At 38.8% G+C, this 16470-nt stretch overlaps 1 protein-coding gene across 1 annotated transcript in view; it reads right to left on the bottom strand.

The window, feature by feature from the left end:
* MYO3B (myosin IIIB) overlaps positions 1–16470 on the bottom strand; it is a 226165-nt gene that overhangs the window by 84924 nt on the left and 124771 nt on the right. The window contains exons 20-21 of the mRNA XM_042949071.1: positions 6049–6109; positions 5023–5122 (exon numbers count right to left, since the gene is read on the bottom strand). Coding sequence (XP_042805005.1) covers positions 5023–5122; positions 6049–6109 — 161 coding nt within the window. The remainder of the gene's footprint in view (positions 1–5022; positions 5123–6048; positions 6110–16470) is intronic.

Below are 16470 nucleotides of genomic sequence, written 5' to 3'. Positions count from 1 at the left end.
GGTATCTGGCTGGCTTAGTTGATAGAGCATGGGACTCTTGATCTCGGGTTATGAGTCTGAGCCCTATGTTGGGGACAGAGGTTACTTAATAAATAAAAGTTAAAATAAACAAAAAATAGTAGTATTAACCCACGTCATCTGTCTCCTCCCCACCTACCATTCTCCTTGCTCTCCCAGCTCCCACCACATGGGCTTCTTTCTACTCCTCACCTATTCCCTGCATGCCGGGCCTTTGCCATAGGTACTCCCTTTGCCTGGAATGCTCTTCCTCCAAATACTGCATGGCTAATTAGCTCACCACTTTCAAGCTTTCTCAATAAAGCCCACTCAAACCACCCTATTTAAAAGCGCAACCACCCCCCAAACACTCCTCCTGCACTTTGGCCACTCCTAATCTCGCTAGCGGTATTAACACCTGGCCCTTCTAACGTCCCATACTACTGACTTTTGTATTATGCTTATTGTTTATTGTCATTTCCCTCTACTGAAACATAGCACTGTGAGGACAGGAATTTTTTACTGCTGTTCCCTGATGTATCACACATGCCTAGGACAGTGCTAGTGATGTATGGGGTCTGTAGGCTGACTCCCTGCTACCTGTCCCAACAAGATTAGGAAAGAAATCAGAGTAAGAAATTTAGGAAAGTCTAGATAAATTTAATATTGACACAACATCCAAATATGTGACTGTTTATCTAGTAGGGTGCCTTTGAAAAACATGGGTTTGAACCGTGTGGGTCTACTTATACACGTTTTGGGTTTTTTTTCCAATAAATATGTTGGAAATTTTTTTTTTTTGAGATTTGCGACAATTTGAAAAAACTCTCAGATGAACTGCACGGTTTAGAAATACTGAAAAAAATTAAGAAAAATTTACGTATTGCTGTAAGAATACAGTATATAACATATACATGATATGTGTTAACCAACTGCTTATGTTATCAGTGAGGCTTCAGGTCAACAGTAGGCTATTAGTAAATTGTTGATGAATCAGGAGTGCCTGGGTGGCTCAGTCGGTTGAGTGTCCGACTTCGGCTCAGGTCATGATCTCATGGTTCATGGGTTCGAGCCCCATGTCGGGCCCTGGGTGACAGCTTAGAGCCTGGAGCCTGCTTCAGATTCTGTGTCTCCCTCTCTCTCTGTCCCTCCCATGCTCATTTTCTGTCTCTATCTCTCAAAAATGAATAAACATTAAAAAAATTTTTTTAAAAATTGTTGATGAATCAAAAGTTAGACATGGATTTTTTACTGCACAGAGCTCAGCACCTCAACCCCTGCATTGTTGAAGGGTCAACTATAATTCATTTTTACTGTATTCATAAAAGTATCTGTGCAAATTAGAAATTAAAACAACGGGGCGCTTAGGTGGCTCAGTCGGTTAAGTGTCTGACTTTGCTTCGGGTCACAATCTCATAGTTTGTGAGTTTGAGCCCCACATCAGGATCTGTGCTGACAGTTGGAGCCTGCTTTGAATTCTGTGACTCCCTCTCTTTCTGTCCCTCCCCTGTTCATGCTCTCTCTCTCTCTTTCTCTCAAAAATAAGTAAACATTAAAAAAGTTTTTAACAACAAAAAAAAGGAAATTAAAATAAGGAACCTCAAACTGGTCTTTTAAAACAATGTGAGAAGTCCTGCCACAGGACAGTTCTTGGCACTCAGTAAGTGTTAATAATTGTCGAGTGAATAAATGAATAAATATAAGGACAAATGTCTAAAGAATACATTTTTAAACAGTAAAATCAGATGAGGTCTGTATATATGTCTATCAGTCTAATTAAATAATTTCACTCCTTGGATTAGGGGCAAAGTGATTTGTATTATGCACTTCCTGGGTATACTGTGCTTTCCTCTCCCATGTTTAGAATGAATCAGGCTCAAACAGACCAATTAAGCACACTTCCTAGACTCTCTGACAGGGGCGGAAGACAGCTGTTGTACAAGCCCCACATCTGTATACTTCTTTGCATGCCTGCCCTGAGCAGAGCTGGCCTGAGTAACTTTAGATTATTCCCTGCCTCCCTCCATCCCCCAACCCACCAGACCATTTCATAGAACAGTGAAGTTATTAGCACTCACTGCAGGTTAGAAGGCAAACTTGTTGGATGTTAGTGGGTTTTTTTTTCTTACACTGAAAAGATCACCATATTCCCATTCAGTCTTTCAAAGAAACATGGGTTGAAATAGTGAGTAATTCAAGGCAAAAAATTAAATACAAAGGTATAACTTGCTAAAATGTCTCTTACAGAATATACTCTTGTTCCTGCAGCTGATAACCTTGAAAACATAAAATTGGAAAGCTTTTGTTCTTCAATCCATCTTTGCTGCCTTCTAAGGTCAAGGGGAATTTGATTTACGTAATGCATTTTCCTGCCTAAACCTTTCCTTCTCTCCCTACCCAAAACAACAGCAACAAAATGAAACAGCTTGGATCATTTTAACTTGTTCTACCCGTATGCTATACCTATTTCGGGGTGACTAAGAGACACTTGCTTTGTTCTAGGATTATTAAAAACACATTTTAAAACTTTTCTCTGACTCATTCAAGAGCTTCATTACATTCTTGCTTCCATGATATTTCATCAGGGCTTTGGATGCTCAAGAATTTAGTCAGAGGATGTAGGCGAGGCTGTGAGGAGAGAATACAGAAATGAAAAGATACAACCCCAGAGAGTTTAAAATTTAGTAGATGAATGAAAATAATTATAATGTAAGGCAGGATGTGATAAGTACTACAAGAAAAGTCAAAGGGCACAGAAGATGGAAATCACTGGGGACTCAAGAATGGAGTGGACTGAATGTGAACAGGGAAGCAGGATAGTGGGGCAGAGGGATCAGCATGGGCATAGTCACAGAGGTGAGAAAGGATATACTAGGCAGGCTTGGAGAACAGAGAACAGTTTGGATATTCTGAAGCACAGACTGAGAAAGAGAGATCAGTGGAAGATAGAGCTTAGGAAAGGAAGATTAAGCCCATAGCAGAGATAGCCTTGAGTATCATGCCAAGAAGTTTAGACTTGATGCTGAAGCAGTGAGGAGCCATAGAGGAATAAGGAGAAAGGGAATGTCAAGATCAGGGTATGCTTTAGAAAAGCTCCTCAAGTATCTGTGATAAGAGAAGTTGAAGGAGGAAAAGAATGGAAGCAGGAAGACTACTCAGGATGTTACTTAGAAGAGTGTAAGAAGTAATGGTGATGGTGGCAGACCCAAGAGAAAATCACCTAGATTGGAAGGAAAACACAGTTGTGAGAGGAAAGTGCATGTGAGCCATTTATAGCAAGTCAGATGTGTAGCTTATTAATAAGTTTGGCTTTGAGGATACTTTCCTAAAGACTGGGAAAGATGACTGTAATCCAACAAATCTCTTTAATAGTTAATTCCAAATATAACCTGTTCTTACTCCCTCTAAACTCCCACCAAAATTTAGGGCCTTACAATAAGAACTTTATTTCTCTACCCATTTTTCATACTTATAGATTGATTTGCATTTATATAATATCAATAACAATCATTACCACAGCAGCAGCGAAAACAATGTACCCTTACCATGAACCAGGCACCACACTATACTCTTTACTTATACTATTAGCTCATTTAATCCTCAGTACAACCCCTCAGCTGTGAATGACTATTTCCCTCATTTTACATGTGTAAGTACTGAGATAAGGAGCTGTTTCATAACTTGATTAACACTACACGAGAGAAAAGAGATTTGAATCCAGGGAGGTCTCACTCCAGAATCTGTGCCTTTGGCTACTCAATCATACTTCAAATTTTTCTTTTTATGTGTATTTTAAAGTAGAATGCCAAAAGATAACAAAGATCAGATGGGACAAATAGAAAACAAATAGCAAAATGATAGACTCAAACCAAAATATATTAATTATCATGTTAAGTGTAAATGGTCTAAACAACCCAATTAAAAGGTAGAGATTGTTTGGATAGAGAAAAAGGCCAAGCAAATTCCTGCATAATGGATTCTGCTCCACCACACTGTCTTTTCCCTAAGTTTTCCTCTTTTTTTGCACTACTCCTACCCCTACCTCGTTATGGCTTTATTCCTAAATGCTATCTGGCTATGTGGGAACCCTGAATACTGTGGAGAAAATATTCTCTTTGACAGATTTATCATTTTCTGCATATCCATTTAAAAGGTTCTGCTATAGTACACTCGTCTTCTCTTGTCTCCTTCCAAGAGCTTAAGTTCCATATGGACTGAAGATCCTAACACATTTATTGTACATTTCCCACTTCATATTGTACCACTTTATCATTGGAAAACAGGCTAAGAAGAAATTTGGAGAGAACTGAGAATCTACTGCATACTTCAGAAAAATAGATGAGGTTGACATTAAGTGTAATGTCAGTATTTTAAGTTGAAAAGGTTTCTTTCTTTGGAATGATCCACACTGTTCTTAGTATCTTCTGGTTCATAAATGTTTCTTATCATCGTGCTTCTATTTTATCTTCCAGAAGTACTGATTATAGCCACACATAAGCCCCCAAACTCTCCCCATATTCTAAAGCAAAGAATTTAGAAAAGAGGCCATAAGTAGCTATTTCCCAAAGAAGAGTGGCAAGATGTGTGTATTCCTGCTGAAAGAATAGTAGTGTTGCCAAGAGAGCAGAACTACTCTCTTAACCCATATGCTTTACCAAGCCCTAGATTTTGACCCAGAATGATCTGCTCCACTGAAAGCTGGTCAGTTGTTTATCCTTCCTTTGACAAAATGAAATTGTGAAGCAGTTTCCTAGTCTGAGGTTCTTAACAGATAAAGGGAAATAATAGCCTTTGATATTCATTTTCTTCCCTCAGAGAAGTAAACTTGAGTGGCATGAGAAGGCAGTAAATGGCTACCTTTAATCCAGCCTTTATGGCAGTGCAAACCTGAACTTTTTTGCTAACATTAGGTCATATTACTATCCGAGTCCTACCTTATAGACAGTCCCGCCTAAACAATGCATCAAAACGTACACAAGTGTGCAAAGGGTAGAAGCAGCATGCGATTCGAAATGTTCTTCTTACCAGGTTTTGCAGGGGCTCCCCTGGAAGGACTCAGTGCTGGGCGACCTGGGGCAGCATGGCATGTCCGAGAAGACAGCAAATCAGTCCCAGAAACGGAGTGCTTCAGAAAGACCCAGTAAGAGAAACATTAATCTTCTGATGAAGCGGCCTTAAGGACATAGCTTCCATTTAACTAAGGGACCTTTAACCCTGATGATATGAGGAAGGAGCTAAGTATATTGGGGTCATGTTGTGAGTCGCCCCCGTGTTGCATTAGAATTGAGTGGAGGTCCTCCCCTTGGGGCAATTAGTAGCAAAGTCTCAGCACCTTTTGCTTAATTCATTTATTTCTTCCTCTGAACAAGTCAACCTAGCCCCCTCTTCAATTAATTATAGTCCAGAATATAAAAAACAGCTCTGTGCTGGTTTTCTCCTATACTTAATTTTTATCCCTAAGAAAGAAAAAAGAAAACCTATAGGAAGGTATTAATCTACTTAACATTTCTAAGTACATCATCCAAAGGATTTTGTTTTTTTAATCTTACATATGCTCAGCAGAGTTACTGGCAAAAGCTGTACATTTTCTTCATTTCATCCTTTCAACATCAAATAGTAGGCAGCAAAAATTGGATCAGACTTCAAAGCCTGCTGTGGGCTCCAAGTCACAGAGAGACGCCTCCATTTCACATACTGAATTCGAGCAGGATATCAAAGTGCTACCAAAGAACCTCGGGTCCTTACTCAAAAAGAGGCTCTAACATCTGTAGAGAGTGGAGTGCACAGACAAATCACCTCAGGGAGCAGCTAGCATTTATTCTCAGCAGCAAATTTCCAGGCTTTTGATTCTCTCTTCACTGTACCTCCCTGTCTCTCTGCTGAACCAAAGTTCTTTAGCAAGCTGGGCTTTTGTCTCAAAGACTTCAGAATATCACTAACAGTTTCATGTTTGGATGACCTGACCACGCAGCCACAGACAGGCTTCACAACCACCAGCTGGGACAAGTGTAAAAGATACACAGTCACTTAAGAGTCAAGGTATCCGGCTACCTTATTTGGATGTCCTGCGAAGACATCATACCCTTCTGGAGAACACTGGGCTTGTGGATGCCTAAAAACAAAAAAAGAAAAAGAATAATTTTTAAAAGGACTGAAATAATTTTTAAGAACTTACAGAGGACTGTTTTCCTCCAAAGATAGATCAGAACACATTCTAAGTTCCCATCGTTTCCCATTCTAGTCCTTGGTTAAAAGAACACTGTCAACTTAAGAAAATGCATCCTATTAGGTATTGCTGCTATATCCACAGTCAGCCTGAGGTCCTACGACTGAAGAAGCTTGCCCTTGTTAAAGTTGTGTGATACAATTTAGTTTACTATTAGGCATTCCCAGACACTACCAAGAAGCCAACAAAACTGATGCTAAGGTTAGACTTCCCAGCCAGCACATTAATCACATTAATTGTGAAATAATTCAAAATAGAGTCTGTAGTCAAGTAAATATGGGAAATGCTGAATTGTATATAGTTAAGAGGCTTCCTTATTGCAGGAATGATCTTTTACAGTCATGGTATTCATTTATGGACTCCTAAGGCACAGGGATTGGCGGGGAGGGCTGCAAAGTTTCTTAAACTAATTTGACCAAACAACTCAAAAAGTGATAAACTATGAAAGTGCCTGGGTGGTTCAGTCGGTTAAGCATCTGACTCTTGATTTCAGCTCTGGTCAGGGTCTCATAGCTCGTGAGTTTGAGCCCCGTATTGGGCTCTGTGCTGACAGTATGGAGCCTGCTTGGGATTCTCTCTCTTTCCCTCTCTCTCTCTGTCCCTCCCTGACTTGTTCGCATGCACTCTCTCTCAAAGTAAATAAATAAACTTAAAAAAGTGATAAACTACTAACATCTATTAAAATATTAACGTCTCATGGAGCAAAGTTTGGAAAAATCAACTGTGCTGTGTCCCCAATTTCTAGCAATTGAAACCCACTGTATAAAAGTGTGATAATAATTCACTGTTAAAATATGAGCCGGCCCTTGCAGTTGGACCCCAGCAGAGTGGAAAGCACAAATTAGGGGAAGGGAAATCTGGATTCTAACTCCTGCCTCAAGATCTCTGGGATCGCTCTCTCTCTCTTTCTCTCTCTCACAGACACTCACTCCCTCATGCGCTCACACACTCAGATGCATACACATGACTGGGGAAACTTCTTTAGTATTCTATTTAGTATTCTAGTCTTCCTCATCTATAAAATGAAGTGATTGAGATAAACTATTCCTAAGGTCTCTTCTGGTTCTCTATTAAAAATCTTATTCCTTATTTAAACTGATAAATTCATTTTCTGGATTTTCTGTGAACAGTTCATGGATTTACCTTCTAAATGCATCTATAAATAGAGAATAAGCAATATCCCCATTTAAAAAATATCACATCAGTAGCCGGGGAGAGGGGACTATAATGATACACTGATTTGTGTATACATTTGTTTATCGTATGACTCCCACTATGGAACGTAAGTTCTAAGAAGGCAGGGATCAGATCTACTTTATTCTGTACTCTCTATCAGCACCTAACCCTAGTGGCTGGTATGTTGTAAGGGCTCAATAAATATTTGACAAGAATGAATAAAAGAATGACTAGGGGACCCCCAAAATATGGGCCATGAAGATCAGGTTAAAAATACCCTTAACATTAACATTAAATTAATGAGCTTTTATATAACATTTTATATTTTTAAAAATGCTTTTATGTAGCTAATGAGAATCTCACAACAATTTGAGCTAAGTACTTTAACTGTCCCTATTATATAGATGAAGAAACTGTAGTTCAGAGAGGGTAAAGGATTTGGCCAGGGATCACGTGAATACCTGGCAGAGCTAAGACACTGACCACTGTTGGTCTGACTCCAAACCTCTGTCTTCCTCTGAAACTGGACACCCTCTGTGCCCTTTGGTTTCTATGCACCAGCCCAAGGAACTCATTCCTGTCAGCCTCGGTAAGGCCCATGGCTCTGGGAGGCCTAAAAGACAGATGGTCTCTGAAGTCCTCTAGGAGTCCTGGTAAGGTTTGGAGAAAATCTAAGGAGAAGAGTTTAGCTGTCACATTACTATGGGCACTCTAATTTCTGCCCTCCCTGCCCCAACATGGAAATGGAACCTCTTAAGAACTCCACTCACTTGCATGGCTTTCTAGGATCCAAAGCCAAGGACAGACATCTTACAACTCTCTGCAGAGGGTCAGTCCATCTGTGCGACCCCCTCTTCATTCAAGCCTTTGGAAGAATCTAAGGCAACTCAATATAATGTTTATATGTGTTACGCGGTTTTATAAAAGCGGAGGTGGAGACAGTAGTGCCTACAGGCAAATAGATTAGAAAATCCCTGGTTAAACAAATACTTGATTGAAGCAGGTTTCTTTCCTAAGAAGCTTTCTGGAAACTTTAACTTAATACTATGCACAATGAAACCCCACCAGGGGAAAAGAAGACACAGCATTTCCCAGATGTTATCTTAACAGTGTCGCCCATCTCCCAGTGAGTGTGTCGGAGGCCTACTGGTTCTTTTAACATGCCTTAGGAAATACTAATCTGAGCCACCCTTGTTTGAAACAAATTCCAAAATGCCTTTAAAAAACGGTATAAGTAAGTTTTTTTTCAAAAGTCTAACTGCCTCAACTCCTTTTCAGCAATTTTATCAGATATGTTGTCATATGCCTCAAGGACTTAAGACTGGCAGTGAATGATAATGCTCCATAAGCTGTCATCCCCCAAATAAGGAAAAGCACGATGGTAAAAAATAGCCAATGTTTACTGCATGCATACATGTCACCAGGCAACTGTCAAAGAATGGATACATAGTTACATAATGCTTCCAACAACCATGTGAATTTGGTTCTATTGTTTTATACTCATTTTATAGGTGAGGGAATCAAGGCTCAAGAAACTAATGACTTGGTTCATGTCATAACTAGTCCATAAATAATGCACCAGAATTTGACAAAGTATAACATCGATTCACGATAAAAATCCTCAAATAAAGTAGGTGTAGAGGGAACATACCTCAACATAATAAGGGCCTATATGAAAAACACACAGCAAACATCATCCTCAATGGGGAAAAACTGAGAGCCTTTCCCTTAAGGTCAGGAGCAAGATAAGGATGTCCACTCTCACCACTTGTATTCAACATAGTACTGGAAGTCCTAGCCACAACAGACAACAAAGAAATAAAAGGCATCCAAAACAGTAAGGAGGAAGTAAAACTTTCACTATTGTGGAGGTCATGATATTATATATAGAAAACCCAAAAGACTACCAAAAAACTGTTAGAACTGATAAATGAATCCAGTAAAGTCACAATATACAAAATCAATGTAGAGAAATCTGTTGTATTTCTATACACAAATAATGAAGCAGCAGAAAGAAAAATTAAGAAAATAATCCCATGTATAATTGCACCCAAAATATTAAGATGCCTAGGAATAAACTGAAGCAACGAGGTGAAAGACCTATACTCTGAAAACTATAAAACACCAATGAAAGAAATTGCAGAGGACACAAAGAAATGGAAAGACATTCCATGCTCATGGACTGGAAGAACAAATACTGTTAAAGTGTCTATACAACCCAAATCAATCTATAGATTTAATGCAATTCCTATCAAAATACCAATAGAATTTTTCACAGAAGTAGAATATACAATTCTAAAATTTGCATGGAACCACAAAAGACCCCAAATAGTCAAAGCAATCTTGAAAGAGCAAAGCAAAGCTGGAGACATCACAATTCTGGATTTCAAGTTATATTACAAAGTTGCAGTAATCAAAACAGTATGGTACTGGCATAAAAACAGACTCATAGGTCAATGGAACAGAATAGGAAACCCAGAAATTAACCCACACCTATCTGGTCAGTTAATCTTTGACAAAGCAGTAAAGAATATCCAATGGGAAAAGAACAGTTTCTTAAACAAATGGTGTTGGGAAAACTGGACACCAACATGCAAAATAAAGAAACTGTGCCACTTTTTTACACCATACACAAAAATAAATTCAAAATGGATTAAAGACCTAAATGCAAGACCTGAAACCATTAAAATCCTAAAAGAGGACACAGGCAGTAACCTCTTTGACATTGGGTGTTAACTTTTTTCTACATTATGTGTCCTGAGGCAAGGGAAACAAAACCACAAATAAACTATTGGTACTACATCAAAATAAAAAGCTTCTGCACAGTGAAGTTAATAATCAATAAAACTAAAAGGCAACCTATGGAATTAGAGAATATATTTGCAAACGACATATCTGATAAAGAGTACCCAAAATATATACTTATAAAATTCAACACCCAAAAAGCAAATAATCTAATTAAAAATGGACAGAAGATATGAACTGAAATTTCTCCAAAGAAGACGACCAGATGGCCAACAGACACATGAAAAGATGTTCATCATCACTTAATGCAAATCAAAACTCCAATGAGATAATAACCTCACACCTGTCAGAATAGCTAAAATAAAAAACACAAGAAACAGCAAGTGTTGGAGAGGATGTGGAAAAAAAGGAACCCTCTTGCACTGTTGGGAAAAATGCAAATTGGTGCAGCCACTGTGGAAAACAGTATGGAGGTTCACCAAAAAGTTAAAAACAGAATTACCCTACGATCCATCAGTTGTACTCCTGGGTATTTACCCAAAGAATACAAAAACACTAATTCAAAGGGATATATTCACCTATGTTTATTTATCTACTTTTTATTTATTTTTTTAATATATGAAACTTATTGTCAAATTGGTTTCCATACAACACCCAGTGCTCATCCCAAAAGATGCCCTCTTCAATACCCATCACCCACCCTCCCCTCCCTCCCACCCCCCATCAACCCTCAGTTTGTTCTCAGTTTTTAAGAGTCTCATGCTTTGTATTCACCTATGTTTAGAGCAACATTATTTATAATAGCCAAGATATGGAAGCAGCCCATCAATAGATGAATGGATAAAGATGTGGTATATATATCTATAATGGAATATTATTCAGCCATAAAAAAGAATGAAATCTTGCCACCTGCAATGACATAGATGGAGCTAGAGAGTATAATGCTAAGCAAAATAAGTCAGTCAGAAAAAGACAAACACCATATGCCATATGATTTCACTCATATGTGGAATTTAAGAAACAAAATAAATGAGCAAAGGGGGGGAACAAAACAGAGGGAGAGAGAGACAAACTAAGAAACAGACTCTCAATTAGAACAAACTGATGATTACCAGAGGGGAAGGTGGGTGTAGGATTGAGTTAAACAGGTAATGGGGATTAAGGAGGGCACTTTTCATGATGAGAACAGGGTGATGTATGTAATTGTTGAATCACTATATTGTACACCTGAAACTAATACAACACTGTATGTTAACTAACTATAATTAAAATAAAAACTTAAAAAAATAAGGCAGCACAAAACCTGCTGACATAGAAAAGGAAACTTCAACAGGAAATTATTGATTTAGGCAAGGATTGCCAATTGCTCATAAAACCTTCAGACAAATGGTTGATAGTGAACAGGACATTCATATGGTGCCAAAGCACTGCCACACAGAGTCCTTCTTTCAGGTCACAAGGAGAGCAAGGTTTAACAGAACACTGGAGAAATCACAAGGTCACCATCTTAATCCAGTGCCAGTCTTAGCACCACTAGCCAAGACAACATTGTCTTGTGATGTGAGGCAATATGATGAATTCAACATCATCCATGACATTTATATTTTTTGTTTCATCTAACTTGAATGTAATCAAAGCTTTAAATCTAACTTACAGTTTACCTAGAATGCAGGATATAGAGGGACAAGATAAGACCACGAAGAATCAAGCAAACAAATACAGAAAGTGAGCTATAATTTTATGAGATAATTAGCTTCAATTTCTTAAAAAGTGTCATGAGAAAGTGAGGATTATGTATTAAATGAGATTTAGGGACATAACACAACTCAATGCAAGGTAATGATCTAAATTGGACCCCGGCTTGTACAAAAAGGTGTAAAGGACATTCTTAGGACAACTGGGAAATTTTGCCTATGAATTGGTATTAGATGATATTAAGGAATTATTAATTTTTATTATTTTATTTTATTTTTTTAAGTAGGCTCCATGCCCAATGTGCATCTTGAATTCACAACCTGAAGGATAAGAGTCGCATGCTCTATTGACTGAGCCAGCCAGGCACCCCAGGAATTATTCATTTTCAAAGTGTGATATTATTGGGTGCCTGGGTGGCTCAGTCAGTTAAGCATCCGACTTCAGCTCAGGTCACGATCTCACAGTTTGTGAGTTCGAGCCCCGCGTCGGGCTCTGGGCTGACGGCTCAGAGCCTGGAGCCTGCTTCAGATTCTGTGTCTCCCCCTCTCTCCGCCCCTCCCCACTCATGCTCTGTCTCTCTGTCTCAAATAATAAACATTAAAACTGTAGGAATATTTAAAAATACAATAGTGTCCTCAGCCTCTATTAGGAATCACATGCGAAATGGCAGTAAATAGGAAGCAGCTGTCCGTCTACATTCGATTCCTTACATATTCCAAGGGCTCTTTGAGCCTCTCTGAAGCCATGACTGAAGTCTTAAGCAGATTGCCTCCAGGGCTCAGCAGCTCTGCTGCTTTGCTGCAGTCAGTTCACTCAGCTGTGGGTTCTAGGAGTCACAGAAAATCTCACGCCTCAGGGACAGCGCTTCCGCTGGGCATCTGCCCTGAAAAAGCCCCCAAAATGAAACTCACATCTAATTCTTTCTTAAACTCTCATCCCAGTGTGACTGGATGAGAGGCCGGGTGCAGGGTGGCTCCCGAGTGCATGGCTGCTGAGAATGCCCCAGCATTTTTCTTCTACAGCAAAGATCCATGGGGCCAGCTGGCTTTGTCATGCTGGGTTGGCAGCACTAGGTGAAGTCACCGCACTCCAAAACTGGGTCTCAGCTTTAACAGGCTCCAAAATTGAGTTTGCCAGTTCACTGAGGGCTGATGACTTTTTCAGAGTGGAGTTGTGAACCAAACTCACAAGAGTCATATTTGAAAAGTAGAATGAATGCCAGTGCGTGGTTTTACAGTGAGTAGTATAATTTGGACTATACTCTCACTAGTTGGTTGATATACTCTGGAGACTGATTTATGCATTATAATTAAAGGAAGCCACGTGCTCTGTGTGAACGTTGAGGATCTGATCCATCAATGTGGTCTGGTAACTGGCCTTTTCCTACTTTAGGGTTAGGGTAACTTTTCTTGGATGGGAACAGAGACACAGTGGTTACCCTCTGACTCTCCGTTTTATAAACTTCATTTAAATTTCTTTTTGCAGTTTTTATTAACTCTGATAAAATTTGCAGGATTATGTCTTATCTTTTATCAATTGTAATTTAGAATGGCTTGTAGACAAACTGAGAAACTCATTAGTCGTTCACACTTGAAAGTATATTCTAATTTCAAAACAGGATAGGTTTCAGCTAATTCATTGTCGGTTGATTTGTTAGCTTCCTGCTGTCTGAGTAGTTCTCATTGTAAATTCGTGTGTCTTCTGTGGTAGCCCTGGGAGAAAGGCTAATCAGCATAACCAAGCAAATTTGCTCCTGTTTCTTTGATAGCTCTGAAAAAAAAAATCTGTTGTACATGGAGCTCTTAATAAGAAGAGGTCAATTTCTTGTTCCCAAGAAGCACCAGCCAATCCACCCTGCAAAAGATATGCTCAGACCAAGATATTTTAACATAGTAGGATCCCCATGAATCTTGGGGATTTCAGATAAGTCATAAGATAAATAAGTCATACAACTTTCCTTATGGAAATTATCATGAAGGGTAATAGAAAACATAAACATCTTTGCAAATGGTTTTGATAAGTTCAAGGTTAGGTAAATAAAGACATTTTTTAAAAAAATGACATCAGAGAAAAGGACACCGTCCTTTGTAAAAGATCCCGAGCTGACCTGAGCACTAACAGGGTTTCCATGTGAACTGGCCACAGGTCAAACCCCAACTGGCAACTGAAGAATTCTTATTTAGCAAGTATATGGAATCTGAACATTATGAGGGCTGAGGGTACAAATGTGGAACACCACCATATCTGAATCTCCCTATACTGTCACTGTGCGTCTGCTCTTCCCTGATTTGTTTTAGCCAGGTGTCCGTGCATCTTTTCTTATGTTTATTAAAATGGCTTTGAAGGTACAGAGGATTGGAAGAATGGAAAATGTTCTAAGAACACAGATTTTCATGTAAACATAAATGTATAAGTAATGCATACTGTATTACAAAACTTGGAAAGCTAGGATTTCTAGAATGCCTTTATTCTCTATCACCACCATCACAACAAATAAGCATTTGCCATGCCCCCACCAAACCTCATCATGGTTGTATTCATACTTCTGTGCTTTTCCTGCAATGTCGTCTCCTCTCTGACGCACCCGGCCATTGCACCTTTACCCTTTAGCTTGGAAGATCCTTTCCTGCCCCATCCCCACCCAGGCCATCTCTTGTACTCTGGGCAGAGTTGGAGGCACCCTGGTGCATTTCCACAATCTACTGAACATAACCACACTGAAAATTTACTATTGTAACTAACTCAGCTGGTGCTACATGCTGACCAATTAAGAACGTCTGCAAATCATCTAGTGAAGGTGGGCTTTATCAAATTATGCTCAAGAAGGGAGAGTCAAGGGAAGAAGCCACTTGGCCTTTGAGACATCAGAGTTGTGTTCATCAGTTTTGTCTTTTCTTCTTTATTTTTTAGTTGAAGATGCTCCAAATTCCCAAGAGGTCTGAATATTCACCAATCACTAATCAATGAAAGTGTAGTAATCTTTGACTTTCTCCCCAAAGCAAATGACTAAAAGAACTGGTGGCAAAATGTTCCCTTTTTTTTCTCCTTCTGAATAAAGAAGAATCTTTTTTCTGATTAAAAAATAACATATAAGGGTGCCTGGGTGGCTCAGTTGGCTGAGTGTCCTACTTTTGACTCTTGATTTTGGCTCAGATCATGATCTCACAGTTTTGTGAGTTCAAGCCCTGTGTCCAGCTCTACTCTGACAGTGGGTAGCCTCCTTAGGTTTCTCCCTCTCTCTCTCTGCCCCTCCCTCATGTGTGCTCTCTCTCTCTCTCTCTCTCAGAAGAAATAATAAACCTAAAAACAATTCATTATTGAATCATCTAAAATAGATATTTAAAGAGAAGAAAATAAAGATCAAGGATAATTTCCACAACCAAATGGATCTGTTAATATCTTGATGTATATTTTTTCAGATGCTTTTCTATGCATATAATATACATTTAAAAAAGACAAAGGCTCAGATGTTTGCCATTTTAACTTACCTTTGCAAGTTAGGAGCATCTTTTGCTATATTTGTGTGCACTACACACATATGCAAGTGTGCAGGCATATCATATTTATGGTTGCATAGTATTACATTGGGTGAGTATCATAAATGATTTTATCTCTTACTTTTGGATATTTAAGTTGTTTCCAGTTTTACGACATTATAAATAACAAATCATGAAATATTCTGTGCATATAGTTATGAGTACTCATCCAATTATTTTCTTGGATAAATCTTTTTTTATATTTATATTTAAGAGAGGTGGGGGGAGGGGTAGAGAGAGACGAGACAGAATCTGAAGCAGCTTCCAGGCTCTGAACTGTCAGCACAGAGCCCAACACGGGGCTCGAACTCACAAGCTGTGAAATCATAACCTGAGCCGAAGTCGGACACTCAACTGACTGAGCCACCCAGGTGCCAGGTGCCCCTGCTTCTTGGATAAATCTGAATTTGAGGCTGTTGAGTCAAAGGGTGAGCAAACTCTTTGCCTGTCTTATAGCTTTTGAATTATATCATCAAATTCTCCTCTAAAAGGCAATAAAAATTAACGTCATACCTGCAAAAGTATGAAAGGACCTACTTCTCCTCGTATCACCAACCCTGGGTATTATTAGTCTTTTTAAGCTTTGCTTAGCTCTTTGGTCAACAAAAAAGAGGGGTACCTCATTATTAGTTTAATTAGCATTTGTTGATTCCAAAAGAAGGAAAACATTATTCCTGGGCTTTGATATATGACATGAAGGAAAAACAAAGAGTACAGAAGAAGTGAAAACAAACAATAATCATGCAAAATAAGATCACCATTACTGCAGGAAAAAGGGAAACATGAAAGAACGATCACAGTGTTTGTGTTATTTGTTCTGAATTACGTTTGGCTACTTGGTAACTTTTACAAAGATTCTGAAGGTATGCCCTGTATCTCAGCATCCCAACCAGTAACATTGCTGAATAAGTTGAATATACAAGTTATACTTAAATAGATGGGTATTAGTTTGTTCTTGGACACGTAATTATTTTAAGTTTTAGAGCATGGCTCAAGGACAAATTCATCAAAAGGGCTCAAAAGGCCTAATAAATGTTTCATAATGTCATTGCTCAAAGTTAGCACTACTAGTTAAATGTATGTACTTATGCTAAT

Source organism: Panthera leo, chromosome C1 (genome assembly GCF_018350215.1).
Source record: "Panthera leo isolate Ple1 chromosome C1, P.leo_Ple1_pat1.1, whole genome shotgun sequence".
NCBI lineage: Eukaryota > Metazoa > Chordata > Mammalia > Carnivora > Felidae > Panthera > Panthera leo.
This window is presented reverse-complemented; position numbering and strand designations above follow the sequence as displayed.